Genomic DNA, 18,073 nt, shown 5'->3' on the forward strand with positions numbered 1-18,073 from the left:
ACCTAACGACTTAACATAACATCCATTGAAGTTTATAAATAGATTAATAAATAATAGCAAATGTGGGTCCCACGCAAATGGGGCTCCACATCGGATGCACGTGCCACATGTGCAACCACTACTCTCTCTTGGTTAGGTTGTCTGAGGTGAGCACAAAGTCATGTGGAAGCAAGCACTTCATCCCTCTCTCCATTGTCATGGATCTCAAAATTAAGATATTTTAAATTCCGTTATATTGTACATTTAATCATTCAAAAACTAGATAGCGAGCTTTTCAACATTTCTTATAAATTCATTTTTCCAATTTTTTTTAATATTTAATTTAAAAAAAATTAAAAGATAAATAATTATCAAACTAGAAATTAAAAATTTGATCCAATATTTTAAAAAATTAAATATAGTAAAATGGTGTGTGTGTGTGTATTGAATGATAAGAGAAGAGATATTTAGCAAAGAAGGTGGTATTTCACATGGGTATGTTCCAATTAAACAGTAGTCGTAGTACTTGTGTTTTTACATAGCTTTTGGGGCCATAAAGAAGCGGATATGAATGTATTAATTCACTGCTTTCTCCATCTCTTTTTTTTTTCTTATGTAGGAATTTGGGGGAAGCTTCACATGTGGCCATGTGAAATTTGGCAGATTAACAAACAAAAAGAGAGAGAGATTGGTTGTCTAATAAAAAATGGCAGTTGGTGGGCTCAGACCATGATTGGAATAGTGCATTCATTTTTATAATATTTTATAATATTTTTTTTTTCCAGTTCTGTTCCCCACTTCTATTATTTATTTCATTTTGAAATGTTAAATCCATCAAATTGAATGAAATTGATATGTTAATAATTGGACGAACATTTTTAGGGATAATTTTATATTTACGTCACCTACTTTTTGTTATTTGATATTAGTTTTAATCTTCCTATATCAATTTTTACTCTAAACTTTTAATTTTATTAAAATTAATATTATAATTTATACCTTATTATAAGTTTTTTTTTATGAATTATGAAATATAAATTTGGTGTGTGATTTATACTATTTATACAAAAATGATATTATAGTTGACTTTTTAGTGAAATTCATGACCAATTTTATGTATTAATTTTCTTTCCCTTTTTGCAAAACATGTTTTTTTTTTCTTTTTCTTAATTAGTGGTTTTTAAAAGGTGTTTACCTAACTTTTTGTTAAAATTGGTGAAATTTGGATAGAGGGTATTTTGAAAGGGATGAAATTCTATAAAAAAAAATAATAATGTAAGCAGTCAAACTTGATTTTCTCGGTATTTTAGTTCAATAAATTTAGACTTTAATTTTTATGGTGTTAAAAGTTGATGAAATTTTGTTAATAGTCTTCTATTTACGAGATTTTATCAAATTATATCTAAATTTATAATTTAAGGGGGGGCAAAACTAGGGGTGGGGTGTCCTACAATAAAAATTGGATGTGGCTGATATGAATTGGGACAATGAAGATTATTAAGGGCCATTTGTCCTTATATTGGTGTTTTGTTTTTGTTATAACATGGGAAGATTCCTTGGTTTCAATCAAACTGTTCATCCAACCAGGTTTTGTTCAGTGGGTTTCAAGGCTAACCATTCAATCCATCCATTAGTGGATCATCATGTTCGTAACAATATCTTTTAATCAAATTGTGGGTTTTGGCATTTAATTTATTTTTAAACCGTTTCTTTATCACATTACAAAAATAAAATTTTGTTTGTTTATTACATTATTTATTTCGCCTCTACCTTTACAAAATAATATTGTAACTATAATAAAAGTGAGTGGAGAAACCAAAAAGTTGCATTTTATTTTATTTTATTATTTCCTTTATATTTCTTTGCCTAATTTTTCATTTTGTTATTTATTTTAACAATTGAATTTCCCCCCCTTATTATTTTATATAATTGTTTTTATATCCGTTGAGTTTTTAACTAAAATTTAAAATTAAAAAAAAAAAAAGTAGATAAGAACGTAGAGAAACACATTAATAAAAATAATATTTATAGACTTAATTTTTAAAAGTAGAAAAATAAAATAATTATTAATATACCTATTCCCTGTAATGATTTGGTCAATCAAATAGCCTAAGTTACAAAGATAATATTTTATTGCTTAATTTTTACATGATAGATTAAACATTTTGATATCAATTTATTATAAGCTATGGTTCAATTTAATGAATATTTGTCATACGTAGAAGTTACCCTTTTAATTTTAATTACCAAAGTTGAGAATTTCAAGGAGATTTAGTAAAAGCCCAAATCATTTGAGCATGTAGTCTTGGATTTCACACCTATGTGATATAGCATGTAAGCAACTCTCAAAGTGGCTTTAACTATAAATTTATTCACACCTTTTCTTTTCCTTTTCCTTTTTCTTTTTCTTTTTTCTTTTTCTTTTAGTAAAGCTCTTACACAATATCAACAACAATCATAATGTAATGTTGAGAAATGTAAGATTGAAGTTATCTCAATTATATATATATTCCAATAATATAATTTTTTTTGTTGATAAAACTAAGAAACTAAAAAAATTCTGAAATCAACTTAAGTGTAGTTGAATTAATTTCAACATTTTTTCTTCATAAAAAAATTAAAAGTTTATTCGAAATGTACATTATATATTAATGGCAAAGGGTTCAAATTCAGTGTCTATACTTTCAATAAATTATCCACATAACCTACAACTGTGAAAGTATTGAAAAGTTAACGTTAAAAATAAAATAATTATATTATCATGGCATGGGATGGATGGATGGATATTGTGATTTGTAATGCCAGAAATAAGGGAGGTGGGATATAAAATATGGGTGAAAAAAGGGTGCAAAATTAAAGCAGAATCACATTTTGATGAGTCACATACACCAAGTTGACTATCGTGTTCATAGAAACAGGAGGAGGAGGAGGAGGAGCAATAATTTAGCAGTAGCAGTAACAGAGAGCACATAATTCTCTTCCACGTTTAATGTCGGAGAAACTTCCAAATAAATCCAAACCCTCCTTCGTCATTGTTTGCAGATTAACAGCTGTTGCATTTCCCGATGCCTCCTCCTTCTTCACAACCACATCAAAATTTTCATTTCCTTAGCCGATTCCGCCATTTATATATTTAAAGAACAGAGCATTTCTTAACCAACTTCTTTCTTCCCACTATCACCAAAGAGCTCACTGTCTCTCTCTCTCTCTCTTTCTGTCACTGAGTTACATGCAGAGGCAAACCCATGTTCTTAATTTTTGTGATGTTTCTGAAAATGGTGGAAATCTGAGAGAAATTGAGAAATGGGTTCGGTGAAGAAGACGATGAAGTCGAAAACCCAGATTTTGGTTTGTGTGTTCTTGTACTGTTGGATTGGTTTTTGTACTGAGTGTTCTGCTGCTGCGTTTAGTGAAGAGGCGTTGGCTTTGGTTTCGTTTAAATCAGGGCTTGTTGATCCGTTGAAGTGGCTTAGAGATTGGAAGCTGGGCGATGGAGATGGTAAATTTGCAGGGCACTGTAACTGGACTGGAGTTTCTTGCAACTCAGATGGAGCAGTTGAAAAACTGAGCCTTTCTCGTATGAATCTCAGCGGCATTTTGTCGAACGACTTGCCTGCACTAACAAGACTCAGTTCTCTTGACTTGAGTTGCAATGAATTCTCCTCTTCTTTGCCAAAATCTATTGGAAATCTCACTTCCTTGATGAGTTTTGATGTGAGTCAAAACTCTTTTGTTGGTGAGATTCCGGTGGGGTTCGGGGAGATGGTTGAATTGAAGAACTTCAATGCCTCAAGCAACAATTTCTCTGGTTTAATCCCTGAAGATCTTGGAAATGCAACTCAGCTGGAGATTTTGGATCTCCGAGGGAGTTTTTTCGAAGGGTCAATTCCTGTATCTTTCAAGAACTTGCAGAAGTTGAAATTTCTTGGACTTTCTGGGAACAGTCTCACCGGTCGAATCCCGGCTGAGATCGGTCAGATGTCGTCGTTAGAGACGGTTATTATTGGATACAATAAGTTTGAAGGAGGGATTCCATCAGAATTTGGAAATCTCACCAATCTGAAGTATCTTGATTTGGCTGTCGGGAAACTTGGTGGTGGCATTCCAGCTGAGCTTGGGAGGCTTAAACAGCTTGAGACATTGTTCCTTTATAAGAATGAATTCAAGGATCGAATTCCATGGTCGATCGGCAATGCTACTTCATTAGTGTTTCTTGATCTTTCAGACAACAAATTGACAGGGGAAATCCCTGCTGAGGTTACTGAATTGAAGAACTTGCAGCTGCTGAATCTAATGTGTAACAAGCTGTCTGGTGAAGTACCTCCAGGGATTGGAGGGTTAACAAAATTACAGGTTCTAGAGCTATGGAACAACTCTTTTTCGGGCGCATTACCGGGCGATCTCGGTAAGAACTCGGAGTTGGTTTGGTTGGATGTCTCATCCAATTCATTCTCTGGTCCGATTCCTCCTTCGTTATGCAATTGGGGTAATCTAACCAAGCTTATCCTTTTCAACAATGCCTTTTCGGGTCCGATTCCAATTGGATTATCGTCGTGTTCATCGCTCGTTCGTGTTCGAATGCAGAACAATTTTGTATCTGGTACAATCCCAGTTGGTTTTGGGAAGCTTGGGAAGCTTGAAAGGCTAGAATTAGCAAATAATAGTCTGATTGGTAGCATCCCAAGTGATATGTCATCTTCTAAATCCCTTTCTTTTATTGATCTCTCTGAAAATAGCCTCCATTCTCCTCTTCCTTCCTCAATTCTTTCCATTCCAAATCTTCAAACCTTTATAGTCTCTGATAATCATTTAGAAGGTGAAATCCCAGACCAGTTCCAGGAGTGTCCTGCACTATCTGTTCTTGATCTCTCTTCAAACCATTTCACAGGCAGCATTCCGGAAAGCATTGCTTCATGTGAGAGATTGGTAGCTCTGAATCTCAGGAACAATCAGTTAACTGGAGAAATCCCAAAACAGATTGCAAATATGCCTTCATTGGCGGTTCTTGATCTATCCAACAACTCTCTTACAGGTAGAATACCGAATAATTTCGGTATCTCTCCCGCGCTTGAATCGTTTAATGTATCGTACAATAAGCTCGAGGGTCCAGTGCCATTAAATGGTGTGTTAAGAACAATCAATCCAAGTGATCTTCAGGGCAATGCTGGTTTATGTGGAGCTGTCCTACCTCCATGTTCACCAAATTCAGCATTCACATCAGGGCACAGGAACTCACGCTCGGCGCACATTATCGCCAGTTGGGTCATCGGAATATCGTCTGTTTTAGCAATATGTATCGCTATTTTCGGTGTTCGATCATTGTACAAGAGGTGGTACTCGACTGGAAGTTGCTTTGAAGGGCGATATGAAATGGGTGGCGGAGATTGGCCATGGAGATTGATGGCATTCCAAAGGCTTGGATTCACAAGTACTGATATTTTGGCTTGCATTAAGGAATCAAATGTGATTGGAATGGGAGCAACTGGGATTGTTTATAAAGCTGAAATGCCACAGATAAAGACAGCTGTGGCTGTAAAAAAGCTATGGAGATCAGAACCAGATCTTGAAATGGGAAGCAGTGAAGGTCTAGTAGGAGAAGTGAATTTATTGGGGAAATTAAGGCACAGGAACATAGTTCGATTACTCGGGTTTATGCACAACGATGTCGATGTAATGATCGTCTACGAGTTTATGCAAAATGGAAGCCTTGGAGAAGCCTTGCATGGTAAACAAGCAGGGAGGCTGCTAGTAGACTGGGTTTCAAGGTACAACATAGCAATTGGAGTGGCACAGGGTTTAGCTTATCTCCACCATGATTGCGACCCACCCATCATTCATCGCGACGTTAAGCCAAACAATATACTTCTCGATTCAAATCTCGAAGCACGGTTAGCTGATTTCGGGTTGGCACGAATGATGGCTCGTAAGAACGAGACGGTTTCAATGGTAGCTGGATCGTATGGCTACATTGCCCCCGGTAAGTTTCGGTTGATATTAAACTCTATGATCATACAGCAATATATTCGATTAGTTGTTTTGTAACTTCTGTTGATTCTGCAGAATATGGATACACTTTAAAGGTGGATGAAAAGATCGACATTTACAGCTACGGCGTTGTTCTTTTGGAGCTGTTGACGGGGAAGAAGCCATTAGATTCTGAGTTCGGAGAATCGGTGGACATTGTTGAATGGATTAGAAGGAAGGTTAGAGACAACAGACGTTTAGAAGAAGCATTAGATCCAAATCTGGGAAATTTCAAGCATGTTCAAGAAGAAATGCTGTTTGTGCTTAGAATTGCTCTTCTCTGCACTGCAAAGCATCCAAAAGACAGGCCTTCCATGAGAGATATAATAACAATGCTTGGAGAAGCAAAACCAAGGAGAAAAAGCAACAGTAATGGCAATGAAGGATTTGGAACTAACAAAGACAAAGAGAAGCCAGTTTTCAACACCTCCCCAGTAAATGGCCTTCTCTAGAAGGAACAACAATGGAGGAGTTTCTGTACTGAAAATTGGCCTTCAAAAATCCCCACCCTCTGTGTTTTAATCCTTTTTTACTCCCTTTTCCTTAATTAATTGTAATGATTGGCTCATTTGTTGGGTGTGTACAAGAGCAGATGATGTATAGTATAAATTACATGTCTGCCATTAGAATTAACTGAAAATGGAAAGGCTTGTATAACAAATAATATTTGAAGTTTCAAGCTATATATGTATAAGCAATACAAGCATATTATTGTAATCATTTTATTTTATTGAAATTCAAAACTTTACCTGTTTACAAAACACACATAACCACAGCATTTTCTCTCCAATCTCCATTGGTGGAGAGGAAAACTAGAGCATAAACATTCCCACATCGGCAAATGTGCATGGCTTTACGGCTGTGAGTGACTTCAAAAATACACAAATTGTGGGGAACGAGATCAGAAAGCCAAAAAAGAAAGTCAATTTTTTTTTCTTTTCTTAATACTTCGCCTATTCCCTCTTCTCCTTTGCACAGTTTTCAAGCTTATATCGGCTGCCTCAGTCCCATACATATTGGCCTTGCTCATATAAATACCAATCCTTTCTCTTGCTGCTCCATAGCTGCAAATTTACCAGAGAATCGGTGTTGTGCTAAAAAAAAAAAAAAGAAAAAAGGAAACGTCTTCAATTGGTGAGTTTCCAATCCTGCTGGCAGATCACTTGTCAATTTGATTAGCTTCAGCGGCTCTCATTATCCTAAGCCTCTTCACGGAGTTGGTAAACATTCTGGATATATGATCAAAAGAGAATCAAAATTACTTATACACGAAAGAAAAATTAAACAAATAGAAGACCCCTCTTAAAACAGTTGCAAGAAACTGGAGTTACTGAGAGTATCTAGTTCAGAAGATTGTGTTATAAATTTCATCAGAAGAATTAGAATGAAAAGGACGTGTACCCCCATGGAACATCGCCAACTAGCATCCAATCTCCATCCCGATCCTCGTAAGTAAGCATGTACTCGGATAGTCCATTTAGTAGTCTGGAGGGTCTCACCATGTCATTTTCCTTTATGCTTGATCCTGTATCAGATGAAAAGGCGTCATTATCGGTTACCAGACAGAAAATATCTACCTTCATGAATTGATTCTAGAACAACACATATTCATCAATAAATTAATAAGGGTTGAAATTTTTGCCAAAAGAGTTGAAATTTTTGCCTCACAACTGATAATAAGAAGCTTCTCTCCAACCTCAAGAAAATGGTTGAATCCAATCCAAAAATACTGGCATTTACTTCAGGAAGAGACCCGTTCTTTCAGACATTCTCAACATTATCCTTCTTTAGGAAGCTTTAAAGTAATCCTAAAGATCTTTTAAGTAAAAGGTTGTCTTAATTTCATTCAGACAAAACGATAGCATCAACACAAAATTCACTTATAAACATGAAGTTACAGAGGCGAGAAAGGAATTACCAGTTGAATCAGCTAGTGCAGTGGGATCAAGGAACATGTTCTCTACTTTTTGGGCCAAGGTTTCGTAGCTACTGTAAGCACTGAGGTTAACCTTTCTTCCAATAAGAACTCCATCCATATTAACCTTCACGTACAAAGAATTTCTGGAATTCCTACTCTTTTCATTTGCTTTGTGTTTATCACCAACACCATTAGGTGTCCCTGCCTCCGTATGCTTGTTTTTATTCTTGCCAGCTTCTGCCTTGAATCCTTCTACAGAATGAGGTTTTGCCTGGTTAGCCAAGGTACTGATCCTAGAAGCTCTGATCGGTGGCCACCCCACGACCTGGTTACTTCTGGAAAAATAAATCAAAATATTACATTTGTTGGCAAGACTATTGTAATTTTAATCAATTTGTACCCAGAACAGATAAGGAAACAAAAAGAAGAGGAATGAAAGAAGAGTGTCTTTTGTTTTATCCGGACCCTAAGGCCTGTAAGCTACAATGGGAGCTGTTCGAGCTTTTCCACATTCATCCTTCTTGTTTGGCAGGGTGTTAATGCCGCAGAGATCATAGAAGAGGCAGAAAAATAAAAATTTGATGCGTCCTTCTTTATTGCCTCAAACCAATCCTAACTTTCTGATGTCTGGTAAATGAAGATAATTGAAGGGTTTTGAACTTTCTTTTGAGTCGATTGTAACAGTCAAAGCCCAACGCAAGCGTCCTCTTTGGACTTTCCCGGACTTTCCCAGAAAGTTTCCCCTCAAGGTTTTAAAACACGTTTGCTATGGAGGTTTACACACCCTGATAAAGAATGGTTCGTTCTACTCCTTGGGGGCCAACGTTCTTACTGGAACACCGTTCGGTGCCTGACTCTGATACCATTTGTAACGGCTCAAGTCCGCCGCTAGCAAATATTGTCTTGTTTGGGCTTTCCCTTTCGAGTTTCCCCTCAAGGTTTTAAAACGAGTCTGCTAGAGAGAGTTTTCAACACCTTTGTAAAAAGTGTTTTGCTCTCTTCTCTAACCGATGTGTGATCTCACATGTATGAGTCTAATTCTTAGGTTATGAGGTAGCAATTACGCTCCTATTGAATGTTAACTTGAAGTTCTACCAAATAAATTACCATGACGACTTGACAAGTATTAGAAAGACATTTGAAAGGGCTGTGCCGTCTAATCATATCAGGGCATCTCATCCTTTGAAGTCTAGCAAAGGCCAGTTTTCAGTTTATTCACAGCCGTATCATATTAATTAGATGAAGTACGGCAGTAAGTCAATCCGAAAATGTTTAAAATGATTCCCTATCTATATTCAGCTTACTGTTTTGCTTTCGGGATGGGGAAGAGGGAACCAGAGGAACCATAAAAGGAAGCAAGAGCTAACATATCTGTCAGTATCAGATTCATCAAAATAAATATTCAGAGATTCGAATCAATAGTGTACTGAAAAGCAGAACCAGAGAAACACATGCAAATTCACAGCTACGGGAGTAATAATAGACCGTTACAAGACGGAAAGAGAGCCACAAAAGTCAAAAAAAAAACTTGAAAGTCCGATTGGCAATAATCACCCATTGAGACCGTAATTAAATCGCGTTAGAACTGTGTTAATAGACAAATCTAAAACTAGTAGTGATCGATCAGAGAAATTAAATTCGTATGCTTCACAAAATTGGTTAAACCATAGAAAAGGTCGAATCAACTACGCACTAAATCCCTCGGCATCAGCAAGAATTAGTAATCAATACCTCCCGCCATTAGTAGTTGCTGCAGAATCAGAATTTATCTTCGAGCGATTAGTGACACTGAATCCACAAGGCCACGACGAGGAACAAACAGATGAGCTCGACGAAGACATAGACGAGTGAGAGGAGATCGACGCAGGAAAATCCTCAGCCGTTAAAATTTTCCCAAATTGAAGCATCGCAACTTTCTGAATCTTGTGTGCCGAATCACGAACGCCGAGGCTGAGCCCTAGCCCCAATTCGATCTCAGATTCATCCGGAGACTCGTCTTCCGAAGACAACACCACGCTTTCATCTCTGGAAACAGTCGACATAAATTCTTCAGAAATTACAGCAGCTCCTCGTTGAAAAAGCACAGAAAATTACTAGATTAAACCGTAATGAGAGAGGAAGACGAAGAAATTGAAGCAGAGGTAAGGGGGATTTAAGGAGGGAGTGGGTTGATCAGAAACGAAGTCTTGAAGTGAAAGGAAATGAAAAAATCAACGTCAACAACAACAACTAACAATAACGAGCAAATAAAAAGCAATGTCGTGTGAATGGTGAGGAGGATTTGTTTGGGAGAGATTAGGAAAGGGGAAGAGAGAGAAGGAAGGTTTAATGGTGGTGGCGTGATGAAGAAGATGGAGATTGATATTGAAGCAACGGCATTGATTGAGTTTATGAGGAATTGGACCCACCTGTCTGGTTTGTGCGCCTCCATCTCCATCATTGTCTTCTTCCATACTCATTCTTCCTGCCTCGGCTCAGCCCTGCCCTTAGCCTTAGCCTTACCCTATTTTTCTTGATATTTTGAATTTCTCCGCTACGGATATTTATAAGTTACTAAAATGGGCTTGAGCCCAGCCCATTAACTTTTCCCTCTCTTTTATTTCGTCTCTAAATAAATGATAAAAAAATAAACTTCTTAAAAATTAATTGACCTATTAGGTAATAAAATTGAACGAATGCTCAAATTCATAACAAGCATAATTTAATTAACTTAAATAAATATTTTAACTATAATAATTATTTTTTTTTAAGTAATTGTAATAAAATTGTGGTCCAAAAGATTGAGCCCAAAGCTATATGAAAATGATAAATTGACGATATTTTACGAGAAACATGAATACGATAACGATACAAAGAAAGCACTTGAAGGAAATGAACTGGGGGCCCGCATTCAGCTGTTTCTAAAAGTGAGCCCGACAAGGTGGGGCCCACCTCATCACAATGCTATACACGTCGGAAGTTGAACCGTGTAGGACCCACATAACTTCCGCGGGCCCCACCAGCCATCGGAGAATCGGATTGTTGCCTCGTGTGAAGATATGTTTCTAACTAAACTATAACCCAACTAATATATAAGATGTGTGATTTTAATTTCAACATTATTTTGTTTATAGTAGTGCCTAATAGTACATATCTCACCCACTCCTAATTAATAATTACAATAATAATAATAATTTTATTTATTTACCATGAACCAAAAAATTAGGCTCATAAAGTCAAAAATGTCAGAATAGGTTCGCATAATCATCTTTGTCTAGATAAAATATAACCTTATAACGTGATTCATGTTTTAAACAGGTTAATAATTATTTTAATGAGCCACTAAATCTTTAGGATCAATCAACTAAATTCAATGAGTTTAAGTTATTATCACCCTTATCTAATTGAGCATACTAAATGTAAGTTATTTTATTAATGTTCTTAAATATTAAATCTTTTAATCCATAATTAAGCCACGAAAATAATTTGAATTTATTTAATTTATTTTTAATGATGTTAGGCTTCTTTTTTTCTTTTATAGGTAAAACTTGATTATGAGTTTTTACCACGGTAAAATTCGGTATTTTAGGGGCAGAATGGTCATTGTGACACTTTCTTTTCACTACTGAGGAGAATCCTAAAAAGGAAAAAGAAAAGAATCGAATGACTTCGAACCAATTCAGTCATTCAAAACAAACGAAGGGAGAAGTGAAATCCCTCACCGCCGCAATCGTTCCGGTCATTCTCGAAGTTCCGCTGCAATGGCGTCCCGAAAAGGCGGAGTCTCTCTCCCGGAACGGCGAGGGTCCAAGGCCGAAGGCAACAAAAACGGCATAATCTCCAGGTTCTACCAGTCTTCAGCGGTGTCTCGAGGAAGAGAGGCTGCTTCTAACGCCGTCTTCGTCTCCAAGAAGCTCCTCCGAAGCACTGGAAAAGCTGCCTGGATCGCCGGCACCACTTTCCTCGTCCTTGTCGTCCCTCTCATCATCGAAATGGATCGCGAGCAGCAGCTGAACGAGCTCGAGCTCCAGCAAGCTAGTCTTCTTGGAGCCCCTTCTGTTGGCCCGCCGCTTAAGTGAGTTGTTGGCCGCGTCGATGCTTGATGGAGGCCCATCGGTATTCATTTCTCCCTTGTTGTATCTCATTTTTCCTCTAATTAGGTCATTTAAGCTTGCGGATCGATTAGTTTGCTAAGCGGTAGTCACGAGATTGTTGATTAACGAGTTGAAACAAGAAGAGTTTTTCTTTAGTTATGGTTTGTAAGGCACTCTGAATTGGTTTACAGATACTTTCAATTCAAAGCCCTATTTGGTACGAGATTTAGAATAAAAGATCCATGCTCGATTTTGAGTCCATTGCCCCCTTTTAAGCTCTGGCTCATAATACTTTGAACGGATGAAGTTGATGTTGAATTTTAAAGATAATACACATTTATCTACGTTGACAATGATGTTCGATAGCACATATGTATACAAGGGGTGGGGAATTTGAACCTTCTAACATGTTCGGTAAATGAAGAAATATGTTCAACCTCACGAGGAAGGAGTTTTAAGTTGTCATGGGTCGCTCAGGTATCCTTTTATCTGGTTTTAGTTTATTTTTGGGTACCGAAACCTCTCTAAAAGAGGTAGAGAGGAAATAATAAGCATACTGCAGTCATTCCCTTCTAGAATAAGCATTATTGAAAAGATTGAGATGAATTTTCTTTTGGAATCTAAATCTTAGTAGTAACCTTTTTAGCTTCAAATTAATTTTCTTTTTGTAAGGGTGTTGGATGGCTGTTGAGTGGAAATGCAGAACTAGGATGATTTTTTCTATATTTATGTGGTAACAGCAGTGTCACAGGAGTTCCTCCGCCCAACTTTAGCGTATGAGAAAAATTATGCAGCATTTATTTGGTTTGACAACAATTTTATGCTCATTTTGCTTAAATTTCTACCCTCCCCCAGAAATAAATTAATAGATATGTAGTTTATCCCTTTGATTACTCTGTCTTCCAATTACCCCATTATATATACTCTAGGTTTCATAAGTTGAGACACTTGATTTTGGTAAACTGTCATTTGCATGAATGTGCAAGGAAGAATTGTCAGGTATTCAGTGTCCGACCATATTTTGGAGCTACACAAAATAAGGATCTTAGAAGGGTAATTAGCTTATTTGATTGAATAGTTTCGTGCCGGTGGTTGGAAAGGGAGAAACGTGAGGGTTCTATTTGTTTTCTGGAAAAACAAATTCTAGTCATCTCACTGTTGTTGGGAAGTTTTGTTTTGATCTTACTTTTTTATCTGACTCTCTTAGCATATTAGTCCTTGCTCAAGATGGGATTTTTGGATAGAAAAGGGCAAAGATCTACTTGTTTGATGTGCATGGAAAACTATTATGGCAAGCTGGGGTGTGTACTATCTTGTAGGGGCTTTGGAGTGAGAGAGACAATATAATCTTTCAAGGGCTTGAGAGGAAGTATTCTTCATCATCATCTTCTTCTTTTTCCCTAATTTTATTTTATTTTATCAGTGTGGAGAGACGGAGTAAACTCTTGGATGATGGTTAACCGCTCCCACAATTTGTTTCTCTATATTTCTGTGCGCATCGGAAATCCTTCATGTTGATACCACAAGTGGATTTCTAACTCGCATTAGTTTGTGACTTTGTTCTTGAGTTTCTTCTGTTTCCCTGTTTTTAAATGGCTTTATTTAATGTTTGCTCTTTCCAGCAGAAATAGTGCACGTGGATATGAACTGTGTAAAGACAATATGATCTCAGTATGCTACTTTACCATCCTTTCAACTCTTCGTAGGAAATGGTCGACTGTTGGTACGACGGGTTTATTGGTCTTCTACCAAGCTATATTCTTAGTAATCTCAGCTTCATGCATGGTGGGTTATACTAGATGTTTCTTTTCTCTAACCTAAGCATGGTTTGTTAACTTTTATCCTTTGAGTGACGGCCCTTCCATTCAGCATTGTTGGATCACTAAGGCCGACTTTTCTTCATGCTCAACGGGTGGTTCTTGCAGTCAAGCTTCCTTTGGCCCTAGCACTCGAGGGCCTATCTATGTTTGGCTGGAGGTAACTATTTCCCTCCTCCGTGTATAACCAAGGGAGGCCTACACCCCCATAGAAACTCTCTAAAACGTTTTCTCATCCAAGAGGTCAGATGTTTGAATTTCCACCTTACATGTTGAACTCACACCGAAAAAAACAAGATAGTGTTGACTTCATGCTATAAATTGAGACCTTTTAGTAGCCCTTCAATGAAATCTGCTAGAGATGATTTTTAAAGTCAGTTAACTCTCTGAAGGGAACAAGTGAAACACTTTTGGGAAGAAAGTTGGGAGTTGATTGCTTCGTGGGTAAGCTGATTTCCTCCTTTTGGGAAAAAAAAGATGGAAGATATAAGAGATTTCGTTGTTCCTGTGAGGCATTGGCTAATAAAATTATAAAAAGCTTCACGATGAGCTTGATCTTTTCTTAGGTATGAAGTAAAAGTCATATAATTGGATTGCTGATGCATCCTTACTTTTTATTAGGAAGAATGACTTCATACTCTCTGATCTATGTTTATACATTTTTTATGTGCCCTAATTTAATTTCTTTATTGGTTCATTGCAATTTCAGATGAAATTTCTTGTGTTGGAGATTATTGGGGAAGGTTTCTCAATCATGGACATTTTGGGCTCTCCTTGTCCATTTATAAAAAGCAAAAGTTTGGCCATTCAAGACAGACAGCCACAGCCATAAAGGTTGAAAAATTGTTAAAGTCCTTCTTTTGGTAGCGCAGGATCCTACCATTTTTCTGCTATTGAACTTTTACTTTTGGTGTTTTAACTGGTTGTGGTTGAACTATGTTTAAATTTTTTGAATAAAAAATTCTTAGACCTTGAACAAAGCAAGTAGATAATTTGAAATTTGTGTTTAAAATATTTATATTTGAGTTGATTATAAAGATGCGAATCTTGAGACTAGTTATCGTGAAATGTATAATACATCTTTTTTTTGTTTTGTCCATTGAACTTGATAGAATCGTGCCTAAAATCCATCGAATCTTTACTTGGGCTTATGTAGGAAGGAAGAGAGTTTTATTTTTCTATTGACAAGAGATGGAATACAAATTAAACTGGAAGAGCTTACAAATTGTTTGGAATACCTTGTAATTTTTAAAAAAATGTTTTATTGATATATATATATATATATATATTTTATATTTCATATTTTGAAGGGTGCTTTAAATAACAATTTTGTTTAATTGCACTTGTTGATTATAAATATATATTTTTAATCAAATCATTATGAACAAACTATTGAAGATGTGAATGACCTATTAAACACGGTTGAGATAATTGACTTATAATTTATCTTAAATATAATTAGGAAGAAAAAAAAAAAGAAATACAATCTCTCGTCTATCTTATTCATATACGTCATGCTCTTTCTTATGTTACATCAGTGTCTCTTTTATTGTCTTTGGTCTCATTTTCTTATTATTTCTAAGTAATTCAAATGAACAATACTTTCATTTAATGTCATTCATGTTATCTGGTAGAGTGGAACAACATTAAGACAGTAATCAATAAATGAAAATTTATGCTACAAATATTTATTGCATTCAGGTTAGTGTCATTTAAGAATAATATAGAGTCCAATAATATTAATCCATTAATTAATAAAAATATAGCTTATAAAATTTTAGAAATTTCTCTCAACAAACCAAAAGCCATTCTTGTTGTTAAGTTATGGCTGCAAACTAAAGAAAAATAAAGCATAAGAAAGGAGATTAAAGTAAAGATGGTGGAAGTGAGAAGAAGACAAATGTCTTTTCTTTCTTTGTTGCACTTTTTTTTCCATGTAATCTTCCCCAAACTTTAGTCTCTTCCCCATGAACTGATAGAACGAAAATCAACCCATTCCAAATTCTTCGTAGAAATCATATTGTTTCGACTATATCCGATCTTGTATCTATAAACAAGGTATCGTCTAATCGAGATGTGTACAAAATGGCTCGAACACTCACAAATATATGAAAAAAGTGCTGCTCTATCTTCATTTACAATACTACGATACGTAATGAAAATGACCGTGAAAGAGCGAGAAATCAGCCTCCATGTTTACCTTTTTTCTTCATCACTGATCTAACAAAGAGCAAACAAACAATAAGAAAGGCCAAAGCTGCAAAGCCTCCCACTGCAATGGCTACCGTTCTCTGTGTATTATGGCTCGACCCTACACCATTGAAACCCAATCAATGTGCCATTATACTCATCACCAAGAAATGTATATTCTATACTTGCATGAATTGAAAATGGCCCAAATATTTTTATATTGAATCACTCTTTTTGTCCATTTTCAACAAAAGCAAAGTGGGTCTCGAATTCTTTAATTTTCAGTCAATGATTTCTCACAGACGCATCAGAAAGAGAAAAGAAGATGAAAATCATCCCAATTTCTCTCTCAGGTTCAACATGTGAAAGCGAAATTTGAACTACTGGAAATGGATGAATATAAGAAATTAACACCGAAAGAATTAAAGGGTTATATCGATTTCTGAAATTTGATCATTACCTGAAGATGATGATATGCTGGGGATCCCATTTGGGTAGTAACTGTAACTGACATAGCACTTGTTCAGATAAATCTGCCCGGAAATGGCGTAACCGCACTCACTATTGGCCCTCTCCGACGCCGTCTTCACACAATCGCTGCAATCGCCGCCGCTCAAATCCCCTTGGCACTGTCCCAACACATAAAGCGATCGATAACTTCCAGTGTAAAACAGAGCACCGCTATTTTTTACCCCAGTTTCGACCATTTCAAAAGCTGTATTCCTCCTCTCTTCAAACCCACTTCCGACGGCTTGAATCGACCCACAAATCTTGAAAAGCAACTCCATCCCTGAAACTTGTCGGAATCCGGCAACCTCGTAGTGTAAATAGCAACCGATGAGTTGGACTCTGGCCGCCACGGCCTGGCCGCAGAGCTTGTCCACCATAGCCGGAATCTTGCTAACGCAGTCGTTGCACTGTGGGATTGAGAGGTCGCCTCTACATTGGAACAGTCCCTGAATCGCATTTCCGCCATCGCCGGAGCTTGTAGAGAAGAAGGCTTTCTGGGAAGATTGAGAAATCAGTGTAGAAAAGAGGGATTTGAGATTTTGGGCGTAAATTCCAGATGGGTCTTGGAATTTTTGCGGAGAACAGCCCTTGAAAACCAAGGATGTGGTGTCTGTGGCAGCCATGGCGAAGAAAAATAGGCGCGAAATTGAGAGGAAAAGGAACAGAGATGGAGGCTTTTGCAGAGAACCCATTTGGGAATTCGAATTTTTCTTATTTTGCGTTCAAGGAATCATAGACTGGGATTGGAATTTCATGATTTTCAAAGGGATTTGTGGAGATGGTTCTTAGAAGGGGAAAGGGCTCTGTTTCTGTTTCGCTATATATGGTCTGTTTTGCAGGCTGTATTGACGGTCGGTGTCAGTGTCCATGCTGCTCATTCTTTTTCTGTTGCGTTGTGACTTTTGGTACACTTACACATACCTGCTTCTGCCAAGCTGAGACGATTAGCGTTGGGTTATTTGAAATACCATTTTTTATTTTTTTTCATTTTCCAAACATTATTAGATAAATTTTAAAAACAAAAATAAGCTTTAGATTTTTTTTTTTTTGGCTTGATTTTCTAAACAATTTTTTAACATTTCAAAACTTAGTTTTGTTTTTTAAGTATATATAAAAGTAGTAAAATAAACTATTTAATAAAATAAAAAATTAGCGAGATAAATAAGTTGATGTGTAAATAAGATGAAAATAAATGCGAACACCAATTGATATTATATTAATAATGTTCACACAAATTAGATCATTATTGACGTGTAAAAATTAATAATAAAATAATAATGTAAATAATTTTGACAATATATTTTAAAATAAAATAAATAATAATAACAATTTAACACGTTAATTTCTATAATTTATTTTAGATTTTTTTTTTACCAATTACAAAATTTAAAAAGAATATACGGCATAACTAAAATATACCTGGATATTTGGTAGAATTTATTCTTAAAATTATAATTTAACGTAAAAAAATAAATAAAATTTATAGAATTTATTGGATCAAACTGTCCCAACAATTTTAGAGGGAAATTATAAAACTTTTTTTTTTTTTTTTTTTTTTTTTT

The 18,073-nt window shown here is 36.0% G+C and overlaps 4 protein-coding genes across 4 annotated transcripts; 2 read left to right on the plus strand and 2 right to left on the minus strand.

Moving 5' to 3' along the window:
- The first annotated feature begins 2,869 nt into the window (after positions 1 to 2,869).
- On the plus strand, positions 2,870 to 6,686 carry LOC111437267 (MDIS1-interacting receptor like kinase 1). The gene is made up of 2 exons (XM_023075157.1): positions 2,870 to 5,956; positions 6,040 to 6,686. Exons 1-2 carry the CDS (start codon positions 3,283 to 3,285, stop codon positions 6,453 to 6,455), a joined length of 3,090 nt encoding a protein of 1,029 aa, XP_022930925.1. The 5' UTR covers positions 2,870 to 3,282; the 3' UTR covers positions 6,456 to 6,686.
- A 243-nt stretch (positions 6,687 to 6,929) lies between these two features.
- Positions 6,930 to 10,243, minus strand: LOC111437270 (auxin-responsive protein IAA13-like). The gene is made up of 4 exons (XM_023075161.1): positions 9,653 to 10,243; positions 7,922 to 8,256; positions 7,405 to 7,528; positions 6,930 to 7,232 (listed from the first exon to the last, which is right to left on the minus strand). Exons 1-4 carry the CDS (start codon positions 9,961 to 9,963, stop codon positions 7,163 to 7,165), a joined length of 840 nt encoding a protein of 279 aa, XP_022930929.1. The 5' UTR covers positions 9,964 to 10,243; the 3' UTR covers positions 6,930 to 7,162.
- A 1,320-nt stretch (positions 10,244 to 11,563) lies between these two features.
- LOC111437360 (mitochondrial import receptor subunit TOM9-2-like) lies at positions 11,564 to 14,810 on the plus strand. Its single transcript, XM_023075283.1, has 2 exons — positions 11,564 to 12,016; positions 14,521 to 14,810. Exon 1 carries the CDS (start codon positions 11,662 to 11,664, stop codon positions 11,977 to 11,979), a length of 318 nt encoding a protein of 105 aa, XP_022931051.1. The 5' UTR covers positions 11,564 to 11,661; the 3' UTR covers positions 11,980 to 12,016; positions 14,521 to 14,810.
- A 1,000-nt stretch (positions 14,811 to 15,810) lies between these two features.
- On the minus strand, positions 15,811 to 17,422 carry LOC111437358 (cysteine-rich repeat secretory protein 3-like). Its single transcript, XM_023075281.1, has 2 exons — positions 16,462 to 17,422; positions 15,811 to 16,122 (listed from the first exon to the last, which is right to left on the minus strand). The coding sequence occupies exons 1-2, from the start codon at positions 17,201 to 17,203 to the stop codon at positions 15,995 to 15,997; spliced, it is 870 nt and encodes a 289-aa protein (XP_022931049.1). The 5' UTR covers positions 17,204 to 17,422; the 3' UTR covers positions 15,811 to 15,994.
- Positions 17,423 to 18,073: the final 651 nt, after the last annotated feature.

The sequence above is a fragment of the Cucurbita moschata genome, unplaced genomic scaffold (assembly GCF_002738365.1).
Source record: "Cucurbita moschata cultivar Rifu unplaced genomic scaffold, Cmos_1.0 Cmo_Scf00063, whole genome shotgun sequence".
In the NCBI taxonomy this organism is placed as follows: domain Eukaryota; kingdom Viridiplantae; phylum Streptophyta; class Magnoliopsida; order Cucurbitales; family Cucurbitaceae; genus Cucurbita; species Cucurbita moschata.